Raw genomic sequence first — 17219 nt, 5'->3', positions numbered from 1 at the left:
GGGACAACACATGATTTCTTTTTCCACAGTTGCTCAACCTCAATTTGCAAGTCCCAGTATTGTGATTTTTTTTTTTGCTGTTTATCTTCAATTCGTGCATCACCAGGTATTGCAATGTCAAAAAACCATACTTTTTTCTTTTCAATTATTGTTATGTCAGGTGTGTTGTAGACCAAGTGCCTGGATTCTGAAGTCCCACAAGATCTTGACTTTCTCATTCTCTAAAACCTTCTCAACCTGATGGTCCCAGTGGTTTTTGCTGTACTCAAATCCAAATTTTTGGGACAATTTCCAGTGAATAATCTTAGCAACGCAATCATGGCAGTCAGTTTGTGAAATTTTGTTGCACCCGCTGATCAAGTGGTCAACTGTCTCATCTTTCTCATTACAGAGGCGACATTTGCGGTTGGTGGTAACATATTGAATTTTTGCCTTCATGCAGTGTGTGGCTAAGGCTTGTTCTTGAGTTGCCAAAATAAAGCCTTCTGTTTATTTTTTCAGTCCTGATCTTAACCAGTTCCAAGTTAGTTTTTGGTCAGCTTTGCCTTCAATACTTTTCAAGTATTGGCCATGCTTTTCCAATTTTCAGCTCGCTTCTCAATTACTTCTTTCTTATATTCAGCGTTTAACTTAGTTGTCTTCAAAAGGCCTCCTTTATTTACTTCCTTAATCATTGGTTCTTCATTTTTCTGGATGTAATCATTCAAGCTGTGTCTTTCTTCTTCCACAGTCTGCTTTACTTGTAGGAGTCTTCGACCACCCTCTGCTCTCAGTCAACATCACTTTTAGGGTGCAAAGCATGATTCATTGTCATAAGCTTCCTTGTTTTTCTGTTCAAATTGTCCAACTCCAACTGGGGCCAGTCAATTATTCCTGCAGAGTATCGAATCACAGGTATAGCCCAGGTATTTATGGCTTTTATGATGTTTCCTCCACTCAATTTGGACTTCAATATCTTGTGAATTCGTCGAATGTACTTGGCTGAAGTTAATTCCTTAACTTTATTATGCACTAAGTCAGAGGCCCCTAAAATCCCCAACTACTTGTAGCCTTCTTCTGGTTTTACTGCCTTTATCATTTCTTCATTCTCAAGTTCTATTCCATCATCTTCTATGACCTTGCCTGCTTTGTTGCCATTGTTGCACATTTGTCAATTCCAAACTGCATACCAATGTCTTGGCTAAATTCTTTTCTGCTTTCAGTTAATAAATTCAGTTCAGCTTTTGTTTTGCCAAACAGCTTCAAATCATCCATGTACACCAAGTGTGAAATTTTCATTCCTTTCTTTGCAAGTTCGTATCCACAGTTTACCTTCTTCAAAATAGTTGTCAGTGGTAGCATTGAGAGTATAAAAAGTAGGGGTGAAAGGGAATCATCCTGGAAAATGCCTCGTTTAATTTCAACTTCACCCATTTCTTCTCCATTAGCTATAAGCTTCGTTTTCCAGAGGTTCATTGAAGTTTCGATGAATTTTTGTATGTTGCTGCTAATGCCAAAGATTTTCAGGCATTTCTTGATCCAGCTGTGGGGAACTGAATCAAACGCTTTCTTATAGTCTATCCAAGCCATGAACAGCTTGGTTCGTCTTTTCTTTGAATTTTTTAGGATTAGCTTGTCAATCAGCAGTTGTTCCTTTGTTCCTCTTGAATTTTATTATTATAATTATAATTATAATAAAAAGTAGAACCTGAGTAACGTAGCTCAAAGTTATATAAATTAAATATTTTTAAAAATAATGTACCAGAGAGTATTTCTCTATTTTTGATCATGAATAAGTTTCTGAAGGAAAAATGCTAAATATCTCAGCCTTGGTATATTTAAAAATAGTAGCAAATTTTGCATATTAATACACAGGAGTGTTTTGTTTAGTTCATGTTAATAAATAGTTAAACATATATCTTTAACTGATAACATGTTTATTATTAGTGTCATATAGAAGAGATGAAATGTGGTCTGAGCGGTATGAATATGAAAGATTACCACGAGAAAGACTTCCTCCACGTCCTGATGTAAGCTGATTGCTAATAGTTATGGGTTTCTCTTTTTAATCTTTTTAGCTGTTGATTAAGAATTTAAATTTATGATCTCAAACTTATGTGGATTACAGTACACACATGGACGGACATTCAATTAGGAGGCCTACAATGGTTACAATTAATGCTGTGTTTTATAAAACTTGGTTTCATTTCTGATATGTCCTTCTTAAATACCTAGGATGGGCTTTGTAAAATGCATTTTAATAGACCTTTTATCTTGATTATGTGAGTCTCTTACTTATCCTAGAATGGACAAGCGAGAAGAAACAAATCCTTTATATCCAATCTGTGTCTGCCTTTTCCCCCCCACAAAGCCTTTTTTTCCAGTTCACAGCATTCCCTTCCATATCTGTGGATAAAAATCAGTATAGCAGTAGTAGACTTATATACCGCTTCATAGGCCTTTCAGGCCTCTCTAAGCGGTTTACAGAGAGTCAGCATATTGCCCCCAACAATCTGGGTCCTCATTTTACCCACCTCGGAAGGATGGAAGGCTGAGTCAACCCTGAGCCGGTGAGATTTGAACCGCTGACCTGCTGATCTAGCAGTAGCCTGCAGTGCTGCATTTAACCACTGCGCCACCTTGGCTCTTATAGCATCCCCCTCTCCCGCCACTTCTTACGCATATCAACAGTTCCTTTTAAAATTTGAGAAGAAACAGAAATCCTAACTCCACCCATGATCATGATGTGGCCTTGCTCACTTTGCTTCTCCTCATGCACTGTGGTAATTGTTTATTTGTATCCCACCTTTATTATTACAAATAACTTAAGGCAGTGGACATATCCAACACACGCTTCCTCCCATTTTCCCCATAATAAAAACTATCAGGGTTCCAGATAGCATCCTCAATCAAATAAGAATCTGAGGCTAGAGATTCCTCAAAGTTGCAATTTATTAGAGTAGCCATGCTGGCACATGTGGGAAAACCCAAATATGAAAGCTTCCAGGTTTTCCCCACCCAGTTGAAAGTTCAAGACCTTGCCCCAACACCCACAAGTCCCTCAAATGACCCAATCAGTCACTGCCACGAAGGAAGATTCCTCCCATCCACATCAGTCCAGGTGCAGGGACAAAACGATCTTGACTCTCTGAGGAGGAATATTACTATGGCTACATTTCTCCCGTGCTCCATACAATCCCCCTTCCCAATTTCCCCCAGTAGAATATCTTTGAATATGTGGCAGACTTGAGGCTCAATACAAAGATGGCTTCCAAGCCTGACAACAACCTGTGAGGTGGGTTAAACTAAAAGTGACTGGCCCAAAGTCATCCAGTTGGTTTTAATGGCTAAGGTGGAACTTGAATGCTGCCTTAAACACAAGACCAAACTGATCTCACTGTCCTTACCAAAAATTATTAATTGGGGTCTCTTATCCATGGCTTATTTGTTGGGTTCTAATGTACATGAGCTGATTTCGGCTTTTTTTTTGCTTTGCTTTGCTTTGCTTTTTTTTTTTAAATCAAGCTTCCTTTCTCCAAGGCACTGGAGAAAGTGTTTCTTCAGCTGCCTCAAAATACTGCTGCACACTGTAACCTGTTTTACCAGTGTGAACGTTGGCATCCTTAAGCTGGACAAATACAGGTTTCCTAAGGGTCTTGAACGGAATAGAGAAAATAGGGAGGTGCAGGGGTGAGTTTCAAAATGTTTAGCAAATGGTTCTCTGCCCAGTTTCTGGGTGGGTGTGCCCTACTCGGCCTCCTGCACCACAGTGGGGGGAGGGCATTTTCTCCCTCCCCAGGCTACGGAGGCTTTCCTCGAGCCTCCAGGAGGGGGGAAACGGCCTCCCTTGGGCTATGGAGGCCCCCCAGAGGCTGAAAATGGGCTTGTTTCCAGACTTCTGGAACTTCCGAGTGGCCCGTTTTTCACCCTCCCCAGGCACCGGAGGCCTTCCTCGAACCTCAGGGAGGGTGAAGAGGTTTAGAGGTTTAGAGGTTTATTACAATTTATAGGCCGCCCTTTTCCCTGAGGGGACTCAGGGCGGCTTACATAGGATCAGGGGAGGGAATTACAAACAATGACGTAGACAAACATAGAGTAAAATAATGTGCAGCATTCATTCATCATTCGGGAGGGGCGATTATCTTTGTCCCCAGGCCTGACGGGCTAGCCAGGTCTTAAGGGCTATGCGGAAGGCCTGGACGGTGGTGAGAGTACGAATCTCCACGGGGAGCTCGTTCCAAAGGGTCGGAGCTACTACAGAAAAGGCTCTCCTCCTTGTAGTTGCCAGGCCTCCCCTGGGCTCTGGAGGCTCTCCGGAGACCCGAAACATTTCCAGACTTTGTCCCCCCAGAGCCTCCGCGTGGGCCCTGAACTTACCTGACCTCCAAAACGGGCCATGTGGGAATTCCTGGGAGGGGAGGGGTGGATGGGGCCAGCAAGACCTTGCAACTACCAGTTTGGCAAACCAGATGTAAAATTAGCATCCAGTTCGCCCGAACCAATCTGAACCGGCTGAATCCCACCCTCGGGAGGTGGTTGTTACAAGCCCCGGCCTTTATTTTTGGTTTGTTTTTTTTAACTGCATAAACTAATCATTCTCTTTTCAAATGCAGATTTCCTTATTTCATTGGATAGCTCAGGGAGCAATCTCAAATTTGCACCACCAATTTTTGTATTCCATAAGAAAGTCTGTTTATTCTGGATGATGCCTAAAGCAACGGTTATTTTGCACAGAAAAATATTTTTTGTTTTTTGTGAAAATCTTGGCATGCAGAGAGTTGGAGAGACTTGCAAGATGCTCCTGGGGGCTTGGGAAGGCAAAAATACCCCCGTGTTTGTAAAAAAAACAGGCCCATTTTCACTTGTTTTTACCCTCCCAGTCCCCAGGAGCATTTTGCAGGCCTCCCAAACCATCTACACATCCATTTTTGCAAAAAACAAGATGCAGGGTGGTGGTGTGGGGTTTTGGGAGGCCAATAATGCTATATTCGGTGTATAAGACGCATCCAGATTTTCACCCTCTTTTGGGAGAGGGAAGGTGCGTCTTATACTCTAAAAAATACAGTAGTTGAAGTATTGGTTCATATTTTTTATGAGCCTAGTATAATCTATTGTTCAGTTAAATACACATTTTCAATCTTGTTATGTTCAGGCTACTTCATCTGCTCTTTAACAAGAGGCATGAACTAAAACAAGATTGTATCTTGATTTCTAATGTATTTACTGGCTTTATTGAAATGTCAATATCCATATTAATATTTGAGATTATTTGTATTATTTATAATTTTTAATGATTAGTATTGTATATAATTTTAGGATGACTATCATCGAGTAGTCAGTTTTGCATCCAAGAAACCACCACTTACTGAAAGACCTGGTGAAGGAGGCTATAGTAGATATGAATATGGCCATGCTCATGTAGGCTACAGAGACTATGATGAAGGTAGAGGTTTTGCTCCCGAACGAAGAAGTGGACTACCACATAGAATTGTGAGTTTCCCTTTTCTGATGAGCATGTGGCTGGAAGCTAAATGTTCCACAATTGTTAGATACAGCTCTGTGTTACATTAATAGCACTTAAAAATAATTTGGATATTTAAACTTTATACTGTAACTCTATGAACATAATGTACTAAAGCAATTGTGCTTTTGAAATCTTGAAGATGAATGCTTAAAGCTTCCATCTCTCTGGAGAAAACATGAGAAGGAGCATTGGGCTTTAGAAGAAGAAGAGAATTCATTCACAAATATTGTCTGAAGGCAAACAATAACATTGGCTGCATAGCAATCACCAGTCTGTTTTTTTTTTTTTTTTTTTTTTATTAAATGTTTTTTAAGTTTTAGTTTAAAACTGGTACAACATCTTTCTCAATATATCAATCAATTACAGATAATACAGAAAAAAAAAACAAAGACAACAATCAGAAAAACAAAACAAAACACAGGTGTCTATTATGAAAAAATAAGAAGTATATCAACTGGTTACAACATGTTTTGGTGCTTCTCTTCGATTGACTCCTAATAATTCAAGTATCTTAACTCAAATATTTGCCATATCAACATCATTATACCTCCGGTTTTAATTATTATAATTATTTAAACATCCTTCATCCTTAGTTATGCTAAGGAATTAGTCCATGACACATGCTGGCAGTTCATTTACTTATTTGTAAAATCCTCTATTATCATCAAATCCTCATATTCTATTTTAACTAAACATCCATAATATTCAGTTATATCATATATCCTAACATTTCCCCAATATTGATTAACATTTAATTATATGGATTTTATTTAATTTTTTAATAGTGCTAATTATTATAGTTAATACTCTTTATGTATACCCTAAAGGTGTTTTCTCATATCCAATTGTTAGTTATCCTATCGACTCCACATTATATACATTACTATTAATATCAATTATTATTCAACTATATCTGTTACACAAAAAAGCAATTAGATTTAGCTAATTTTCAGTTATATTCATCAATCTATCAACCAATTCCAAATTATATATATTGCTATCTATATCAATCATTGTTCAGCTATATCTATTACAAATTGAAGTATTCCGATCTAGATATTTTAGCTAAACATCCATAATATTCAATTATATCATATATCATAACATTTTCCCAGTATTAATTAACTTTTGATTGTATGGATTCTATTTAGTTTTTTAATAGTGCTAATTATTATAGTTAATACTCTTTATGTGTAATCTAAAAGTATTTTCTCATATCCAATTGTTAATTATCATGTCAACTCCACATTATATACATTGCTATCAATATCAATTATTATTCAACAATATTTGTTACACAGAAAAGCAATTAAATTTAACTAGTTTTCAATTGTATTCAACAATCTATCAGCCAGTTCCAGATTATATATATTGCTATCCATATCAGTCATTATTCAGCTATATCTATTACATATTAAAGTAATCCGATCTAGCTAATTTTAAATTTTTTGTCAGCCTGTGTCCCTCCAGCCACAAGGTTTCCTCCATCCAGTAGCCATTCGTTGAATAGATTTACCAAATGTTTCCATAAGCAAGTCCAAACAAAGATATTTCGGCACCTTTGGATTCTGAATGTCAGTGATGAAGTAATAAAGTTGTTCTTGGTTTATAAATCTTCCCAATTTAACTTTAATTCTCAAGGGTGGATTCTTCATTCCTTCTGCACACTGTCTCTTTAAATGAGACGTCTTTATGGCTTCCCCCTTCTTCTCTTCCTCTGAGATAGACCAGACACCATTTCTCACATTTTCCGTTTGTGTTTCAGGGACATTTAAGCATTCAACGTTCTCAGTTTTAGCTTCATATTTTAGAATAAATTGATCCAGTTTTCGTTCCAATCTTTGATAAGAATGAAAAAGTTCTCTACACGCAGAGAAAAGAGTCTGAAATGAAGTCTTGGGGGTATCTTGGGACGCCATGATGTGTCGTAGTTAAAATAAAAAGTTCTCTTTTTTTTTCCCCAGAGGCTTCGAAGCACTCTTTTTTTTTTATATAGTCTCTTACCGGCTGTCAATCTTATCTGATTGTAAACAGAGCTGGATAGTAAAGTAATAAAAATGTCGAATCGTGACGGGCTAGTTAGTAGGAATTAAGTTTTACGATCCACTTAAGGAGATTCAGAGGGGGGAGGATATCGCGGAGTTTCTTGAAGCATTTAAGAGGTAAAGTAACCACCAGTCATAAAACCATTAGAAAAGCTAATTCGCCGCTGATCTTCTTATTGTTTGGTTTCCAATTAGCTTAATTTTTAACAGGAACAATCTCTCTTGGATAATAAAATCAGCTTACCAGATGATATCACTTCTTCCATTCTTAGGGGCGACCTGCAGTTTCAGTTAGCACACGGCTAATCCAAAAGGAATTGGCACGGGGAGTTAATACCCTCCCCCAGAGATTTGCGATTATCTCTGGGGTCCTGGGTCCCTCCCCACCTCCACTGTCGTCTTCGGGACAGTTGGGGTTCAAAGAACCCGTCCAAAAAGTCCTTTGGTATAGAGGAATTTCAGGAGTAGCCTAAAACTCCATCTTCTCACTGCTAAGCCCCGCCTTCTTCTCCAGCAATCACCAGTCTGTTTTATGGTGGTCGCTCCCTGCTTGATCATCACGGATTTTGATTGGCTATTTCTTGTTCAGCAATATGATAAATCAGCCTCTTATTTTTGCATTTAATATTTGTTCAATGAATGTTTCTTTTTCCCTTTAAAATACATACACTACATTTTAGTGGCATGTTAAATTTCTTCTAACCAATAATTTTTGAAGAAATTATTTTTAAAAATGTTCAATGGTGTTTTACAATATCTTATTGCTATTAGCTTCTTGAAACTAATTTTTTCTTTATGTTGAAATATTCTGTTGTAGGATGATCCAGGATATAGATGGTCAAGAGAAGACCATTCGGATAGTCGGCCACCTGATTATAGGTATTGTTTTTCAATTTAGCTACATAAAGTTCTGAAGTCTTTAGAATAAAAAATGGAAAGGGTCATTCCATGTCAAGTGGTCTGGAGCTCCCTGCTCGACCATCATGGATTTTGATGAAATTAGGTGTGAACATGCACACATGTCCCTAATGAACATTGGTAAAGTTTGCCGATGCAATGCTTGCAGAGATATAGTCATTTATTTGACCACATACCACAGCCTTCTATAGTATGACTCTAAGGTTTCAGCAACTTTGAGACATAATATCTCCGGCAATATTTTGTTGAGAGAAACAAAACTTGGCATCTTGTACAACTTGTGCTCTATTAAACAAAATAATAAAAACATTATCATGAGTGATCTCCATCTAGATAAATTGGAGCAAAATTGGCCGAAAATGACTGCGGTAGTTTGGTTTCTTCCTTAAGGTTCCAAAGCCTTGTGTGAGTATCTGTCTGGTTCCCAAGGCAACAATTGGGCTGCTTATCCTAGGTTCCCAAGCCTAAAGTGGGTATCTTACATGGTTCCCAAGTCAGTACTGTTTTGGGATATGGGTATTCCTGACTTAATGGGCTCTCGTTCAGTGACTGTTCGAACAGTGCTGAATAAGTGGCAGTTATGAGCAATCCTTGAAGTTATGACCATCACAGTACTTCTGCAGTCAAATGATCACAATCTGTACACTTAACAAGTCTGGAATTAAAACCATCACACTGTCCACATGTTACATGATCACAATTTCTGTCAGTTTTTCACCAGCAAAGTCAATAAGGAAGCCTACAGGAATTCAGAAGTCATAATCACACACAGTCCTTGTTTAATGACTTGTGATGGCAAGGGCATTAATGACTTGTTTAACTATAGCAATCAGGAACTACCAGGATTACTGTCACTAAGCAATGCAAACACTTTACAACCGCATTGCTTAGCAAAGGAAACTTTGGTCCTGCTTAGAGTCATTAAGCAGGAACTACCTATATTCTTTTTAATTTGCTATAGTGCTTATGCCTTTGATGTGATATTATTTATTATTTTATTGTGATTGATTTTGTTTTTAATGACAGTTACGCCATCTAATAACATAGGACATAGAGTGGTGTTAAAATACTACAATAAATGTAAGAGCTCATTCTGTTTTGTAAGGAGTGATGGTATAAAATTCCTCCAAGCAAGTGTGCAGGTCTGATCCATGGTTATTGAAATGTTTAATTGCAGTTATTTCTGCCCTAAGGGATCCATTCAGCCCTTTAGCTTAGCATTTCAGTTTCCAAAATCAACCTTCAACTGCCTTTTGTTGTCCTCCCCCCACAAAAATTTTTTAATCCTTAAATTTACATTAAACTTATTTTGTCCAGGATAGAAAAAAAATTTCCTGGCATGAGGGAACCTGTCTTTAAGAAGGTTCTTAACATCCAGAAAATCAATAAGCAACTCCTAAAGAAGTTAAGAGAAGAAGTAGGTGAATGTGCTATCTGAAGATACTCAACCATTGCTTAGACAAATGGTTCCCAGAGCTCTCAAACCAGCTGGAGATCGGTATTTGTGGGCAGATTCTGTATGAACCAAACGATGAGTGATCCTTGTTCTTTCCTTGATCTGGAGAGGAGTTCCAGTCTTCTCTTATTGCTGTGTTCCTCCACTTTCATGAAATGTCTAAAGCTTCCCTGGAAACCCCAGACTTTTGGTTCAGTTGATGTTGAATTATATTCTACATTTTAGTTACAATGAAGATTGCAGATTTGTAATTCTTTGGTTGTTACAGAAACCTCTTCTATTGAATTTTATATATTGGGGTCAAGTATTTGGTTATATCACTTTCAGGGTCTATCTTGCTAAATTGATGCAGTATGGTGATTGCTTTATTGCTAACTACAACCTTGGAAAAAGCTTAATGCAAATTATATTTGTTTCAAAGAGCCTCTAGTGTACACTAGAGGTGGTTTTTTATCTATTTACCTTTAATTGTGTTACTCTCTGGAGGTCATGCACTCAACAACATATACTTAAAAGACACAGAAATAAGCATTAAGTAACTTGCAATATTTATTTTTGAGACAGCTCAAAATTTGAACTTGCCTCCTACCCTGTAACACTTTCCATTATACACTTCATTTTTTTCCTGCTCGAGTGATTAAGTCATTTGGTGTTTTTTTTTAAATTTAAAAAATCCTGATTTTTATTGTATTTCTTCCTTGTCAGTTAGAGAATTGAAAACCTTCTCTAAGGAAAGATTCAAAAGAAGATTGGTCTTTACTTGGCGCTCTTGCTGAATAAATGAATGTTTTTTATTTGTTTATTGCAATGATTTTTAAAGAGATGGCATACGACGGAAACCTATATATCCACAGTATGCAAGAGATCGCTCCCCACATAAAAGGGATTCCCCTTACTTCAGAGAATCACCGATTGGCCGGAGAGAATCGCCTCACAGCAGATCTGGCTCCAGTGTCAGCAGCAGAAGTTATTCGCCTGATAGAAGCAAAGCCTACACCTTCCATCAGTCCCAGCATAGCAGAAGTATGTCATCTTTACATAAAAGAAATATATCTCTTCAAGGTAATGTAGGATTAACCATTCAAAAAAGAAAACCCAAATCCATGAGCTGGAATGGCTATCCTTGCAAACAAAATCTACAGTATTCAAAACCGGAAAAAGTCAATCCTTTCCAAGGATTGAATTACAATTTACATGAATTGTAAATCATGTAGATTTACAAGTGAAAGAATATTTCAAATAGCTATTTTGTATAGTAATGAGCAAACAAACAAGAAAACCCTTTGATCTTAAAGGACATGGCAGATAGGAAGGAGAGGAAAAGCAAGTGGTTTCATTATTTATCTTGTCCATACATTATTTCCCAACACACATTTTGTTGGTATGTAATATTTTATTGTGAGTTCTCATTGAGATTTTTTTTATATTATATCTTTGTTTACAAAGTAAATAAGACCTGCTTTAAAAATTTATCTAATCCAGCATCTCACATTTTCTTATGCTACTCAAGCCACAGGTTTAATAATTTAAAGATATCCCTGTAAGCATGTTGATGAGATCCAAAGAGTCCTCATCTATTTAAGCATGAAAGCATGCTAGAATCGCATAGCAAAACATAGAATAGAATTAGAATAAGAATAGAATAAATCTGGACAGGACGTTGGAGGTCTTCTAGTCCAGCCCCCTGCTCAAGCAGGAGAAACTATACCATCTCAGACAAGTGACTGTCTAGTGTCTTCTTAAAAACCTCCAGGCAAACTGTTCTACTGGTTAATTGTCCTCACTGTTAGGAAATTTCTCCTTAATTCCAGGTTGCTTCTCTTAGTTAAGTTTCCAACCATTATTTTTTGTCCTGCCCTCTGGTGCTTTGGAGAATAATTTGACCCCCCCCCCCTTCTATGTGGCAGCTTCTGAAATACTGAAATTCTGCTATCATGTCATCCCTAATTCTTTTCTTTAGACTAGCCAGCTGTTCTTCATATGATGTAATCTCCAGGCCTTTGATCATTTTTCCCAAATGCTTTCCCAAATACATTCTTCTTTATCCCTGCCATTTCTTGGTCTCCAAAACCAAGAAAATGGGGAAAGTCATCTGGATGATGAAGGAGATGATGTTGGGAAAACTGAAGAAAACAATTGATGAAAATAATTTTCCACTTAAAGGATGTTACACACATCCCTTGAGCAGTAGTTCTGTCTTTGGATATCTAGGAAGCAGTCTCTGCATAATGAACCTGTCTTGAGTTAGGAATATGATAAGAATTATGTGAACATGTTTTTATGATCTGCAGTGAAATTGTTCTTGAAATAATAGAATTTTGCAAAGCAAAGATAGAATTTTGTGACAGCTTTATTTGAATTGAGTTTGTACATAATTGCTTCACAAGTATAATTTACTTAATCTGTATTGCATAATTGTATATAATTTCAATCTAATTGGCTAAAGGTTAATTCAGGAATATTAAAAATATAAATATCCTTTTTAAAGTAAGTGTTCTTCTAGGTTAGCATAGAAGATTTTAAAATTATGTATTACACTTCTGTAGGTGGACAATGTATTCCATTCCTTTCTCCAGAACAATATTTCTCTGAATAGAATGCCCCACAACTTACTCGTGTCAGGAACATGAGTCCCACCATACTACAAACATCCTTTCCTTTTCCTGAGAAGAACTCTGAACTTTATATGTTATTCTTCATCATGGTTATATTTAAACCTTTATAAATTCAGTCACATACCTTATATTCCATCTAAATTATTAAACAATATACCTATCATAGCTAAAACCATTGCTGTATAGTTCAAATTGAGAATTCTAACAGCTTTATTAAAAGTATTCTGTTATAATTAATGTTTAAATATATATCCCTTCTCTCCCATTTCTACCCATAAACTAAGAATCAAAATGTGGGTAAAACAGTGGACCAAACAACTACTGTGTGACTCACCAAAGCTTGTTCTAGCTTCTTGCTTTCCTTGCTTCTAGTTGCAAAGTAGAAAAAAGGCAAAAGGCTATGTATAGCCAGTGAGTGGAGGATGAAAAAGGATTAGGTGTAAGCATTCTAAAACGAGGGCAGCAATATAGAGAAGAAAAATTACTGATTGTCTTGATCTACCCATGACTTTATTTCTTTTTGCTGCTTTGGAGGAAAGCTTTTGTTTCTTTTAGTTGTTTGAAAACTGGTAAAAGTCCAAAGCAGTTCAATGAAAGGAATAACATATAAGATGAATCATGATATGCTCTGTGAGAGATATACTTGAGGAAAATATGAAGGGGAGGAACCTGGTAGTGCTAAGAGAAAATGAGAACATCATTTGTGTGGGGGTAGGGAGTGGGGGGGGGAGGGGGTTCCACAAAGCAGCAAAGATTTTAAATAGAAAAACATGAGGCACACATCTAGAAAAGTGAAGATAAGAATTAGGAAAATAGTCTGCAAAGAATCCCCTTCAGCAAAAGTCTGACTCTATTGGGCAATGCTTCTTCAGTCTAGATAACAGGCGTCAAATGCGCAGTGTCACATTGCCATCATGGGATGCTTCACAAGGCTTTTTGCTGAGCTGGGGTGGGCGTACCCTGTGTGTGACACATCCATACTGTGGGCCGGCAGTTTGACACCTCTGGTCTAGATTATTGTACTCTTTTAAGTTTCAATGAAAAGGCAGAGGTTCTTCGAGCTGTTCAGTGGATGCAGTATTTAAAGTGCCAAATATATCAAGCTTCATGCTGGTCACAAAGTGAAAGAGAAACAAACCTTAATTATCAGGAAAATTCCAATTTCCTAGTAATTATACTAGGAAAATAAAAACCTATTTATTTCTGCATCATACCACTGGTATGCATACAATAGGTTGAAAAATATTGGTCTAACCCAATGTGGTCTGGGGAATCTGGTGATCCCCAAAACCTTTCAAGAGGTCCACAAAATCAAATATTTTTAACATTTAAAATTTTAAATTTCTAATGCAGCAGATATTGATAGATATAACACATGTAAACACATGTTCTTTCAATCACTTAAAAGATTAACCTCATTTTTAAAAATGTTAAAGAGCTTCTCAGACCAAAATGTTTTGAGAACCACTAGTCTAATCCATATTCAACGCACCCAAAGTTAGTTGTTTTGTAACATATTTTCAGTCTAACCATAGACTTAGTACTACAAGCTAAAATGTTTTTCTGCTCATATTTTTGTATTCTCTTTACATAAAGAGAGATCTTCAACTCAGAGTTTGAAGACTTCAAGAGATGTGTCTCCTTCAGGAGCTACAGCACTACCACCTGCAAAAGTAAGTTTATTATCCAAATTGTTCTAAATCTTTAGCAGTAAAAATAATTTGAATGGAGAATGTTTTTGCTACATGCTTCTCTCTTGATTCTGATTTTGTGCATATATTTTAAAGTGTTACATGAAGCTAGAGTGCAATGGAGTTTTCAGTTAGTCTCTTCTGTGTCTTGGTACATTTGTGTCCTTAGTTTATTTTGGAAAGTTTCTCTGTTTTCTGCAGAAGATTTTTTGTTGGGAGAGTTCTGCTGGAAGAATTTAAACATTCTTTATTCAGTACATAGCTTTTGCTGCAGTACTACATTTGAGTCTGCTTCAGGATTCTTAAATTGTTCACTACTAAAATGTTTCTATGTTATTGCATACAACTTCATTTACATGTTGGGATTTTTTTTCATTAGACTCTGGACAAAAGCAACAGATTATCGGAAAAGGAGCTTGCAGAGGCTGCAAGCCGATGGGCAGCTGAAAAGGCAGAGAAAGTAGAGGCAAGCAGTGTACCTGAAATTTCAGAGTATGACGTGAGTAAAAATAACACTAATAGACATTTGTACATGATCATTTATTTTATTCACTCATTTATATTCTGCCTTTCCTCCTGTAGCTCAGTTCCTTCAGTACTGGTCTTGCAATCATGTGAAATAGGTTGAACAGAAAAACAGATGAGTAATATATGTTGAATGAATGTTGTTTCCTAATTGCTAACCACACCATATTACTAAATTTGATAATTCTGTAGTTACCGTTGCACTTGTTGTGCAAGTCTGTAGTCCAGACTTGGGCATTTTATACTCTGTGGCTCACATCTGGCCTGCGGATGATCCCAGTACAGCCTGTGGGTGTGGGGTATTGGCAGTGCAGGACAGGACAGCAGGAGGGCCCTCCATAATAGTCCCAATTTCTCATGTGGCCCTTCAGAAAAATTAATTACCACCTCTGATATAGTATGAACTAATAATTTAGTTATACAGAATTTTTTATTACTTCTGTAAAACCAATATGTATTGATTACACATAGCCAGAATTTCTTCTATCCTAACTTTAAAAAAAAGAAATGCAAGTAGACATTTTCAGGGAGTGTATCATGTTGGTATGATCCACAAAATTCAAAAAATAGTTATATATTCCTAAAGATGCAATATAATTCAGTTTATGAGATTTATCAAATATTACCCTTAGTTAAAATCCTAATGAAGAAACATTAAGTAGCATTGAAATATAAAAAATACAGACTGTAACGATGTTATATGGAGTTAAAAAGTAAGAAATTAGCCATTCACTGCAACAGTAAATAGTGGTATCAGTAATTATTTAATTCTTGTACTACCTGCTGAACAAACAATCTTCTATTCCCACACAACCCAGATGGCAGATTTGAAAGTCCTAGTTTTTAATCAATTGGATAATATAATGTTTTCCAGTTTAACCAACCATGCAGGTTTGTTTAATATATACAGGTAGTACTTAATTTACAATGGCAATTGGGACCACAATTTATATTGGCTAAGCATTGTCAAAATGTAATTACTTAGCAATGGCAGTCCTTGCACTTCCACATGCCATTGTTAATCAAATCTCACAATTAGGTGAGGCAACTTCCTGCCAGCTTCCCACAATCAAAATTAGTGGGGAAGCTAACAAAAAATTGCAAATGCCAGGCCACTAGGCAGGTAAGTGGCTGCTACTAAATACAGAAGGGAACAAGAGGGTGTGTGCAAGTGTAGGAAAGACCCAATGAAGGGCAAGGAGAGTGCAAAAGAGGTAATGCAGGCAATCTAAGGAGATGCACAGTTGGGAGGGATGCCAGGGGGTGCAGTGCAAGCCGGGGATAGTGCACAAAATTATGTGTGGTTGGTGTGACATGAGCGCAGAAGGGCTGGGGCAGAATGAATCAGTGGAAGATACTTACTCTAATAATCCTCAACCTTTCTTGCCAGCTTCCCCATTGACTGTTCTGGGGAAGTCCAACAGGGAAGGTTGCAAGGGATGATCACGGGGTACTGCAACCGTTTGTAAGTATAAACAAGTTTCCAAGCTCACAGATTTCAAACATGTGACCACAGACCACATAGAATTTTGGCACTTACAACTATAGGAGCAATAGTTCAAAGCTCAAATACCAACTGTGGGAAAGGTTGGGTCCAAACAGGTGGCAGAAAAGGATGTGAGGGTGATCTGGCTGCGACATCTGTCACCCCATTGATCACCAGGGTTGATTTGGCTGATCTGTCTGGCTAGGCGGACGTCCCTTTCCTTCTTCACCGCTCCATGTGTGTCCCTCCCGAAGCTGCGCGCTCGGTGGAAGAGGACGACCATCCCAGATAGAAGGAATGTACCGATCTCCGGTCAAGGGTATATGATAGCTGCGCTCCTCTGCTAGAACCTCCAAACAAGCTCAAGGAGGCAGCAAAGGCAGAAAAAAGAGTGTAAAAAGAAGACAGCAAAGGCAGTGAGCCACTTCTGCTTTGGTAGCTGAGTGCAAAAGTGAAAGATTAGTGCAGGGGACAGGGAGAGAAGGCAAGCAGTACAAACCTGGGGCTGCTTGGTGACCTGCAAGGCAAGGTGCAGGTTAGCCAAAAGTCAGATTGCAGGGGGGAATCAGCAGATGGGAAAATTGAAAGCAGTTCCTTACCTTACTGAGGCTTGGATTTGGGTAGATACTCAGTTCATGACCCATGATCTTAGTTAATGGTTACAACGGCAAACATTGTGATGATTATCATAAGTTGCTGCAGTCACATGACATCTTGTTTTATGAACAGACTGACGTGACAGATTCCAATCCCAGTTATGACTGTAAGACAAGGGCTACCTATTGTTTTGGACTGTTTAATGAGAAACAGAAGGTGGAACGCTGTCTTTGATATTGAATGTACTTTCTTTTATTTTCATCCCCAGATCTGATATTATTCTTATCCTTGCATACCAAAAATGATCTATCATTTTTTTCTTAAATAATCTTGCTTAATTATCTGAGTAAAATGTTTCTTTAGTGTATGATTAGGCTTTTGGC

At 37.5% G+C, this 17219-nt stretch overlaps 1 protein-coding gene across 6 annotated transcripts in view; it reads left to right on the top strand.

The window, feature by feature from the left end:
• Positions 1 to 17219, top strand: part of PPHLN1 (periphilin 1) — a 42250-nt gene that overhangs the window by 9597 nt on the left and 15434 nt on the right. For 5 of the 6 annotated variants that reach the window (XM_087723564.1, XM_087723565.1, XM_087723566.1 and 2 more), the window contains 6 exons: positions 1927 to 2009; positions 5296 to 5469; positions 8366 to 8427; positions 10743 to 10984; positions 14134 to 14210; positions 14608 to 14727. In XM_087723564.1, the coding sequence (XP_087579690.1) occupies positions 1927 to 2009; positions 5296 to 5469; positions 8366 to 8427; positions 10743 to 10984; positions 14134 to 14210; positions 14608 to 14727 (758 nt within the window). The remainder of the gene's footprint in view (positions 1 to 1926; positions 2010 to 5295; positions 5470 to 8365; positions 8428 to 10742; positions 10985 to 14133; positions 14211 to 14607; positions 14728 to 17219) is intronic. The other variant, XM_087723568.1, reaches the window with a different exon arrangement.

Source organism: Thamnophis sirtalis, unplaced genomic scaffold, assembly GCF_051295495.1.
Source record: "Thamnophis sirtalis isolate CommonGarterSnake01/CBP01778 unplaced genomic scaffold, rThaSir2_p1.2 scaffold_9, whole genome shotgun sequence".
In the NCBI taxonomy this organism is placed as follows: Eukaryota; Metazoa; Chordata; class Lepidosauria; order Squamata; family Natricidae; genus Thamnophis; species Thamnophis sirtalis.
The sequence above is the reverse complement of the archived record's forward strand: the minus strand, read 5'-3'. Positions and strand labels throughout refer to the sequence as shown.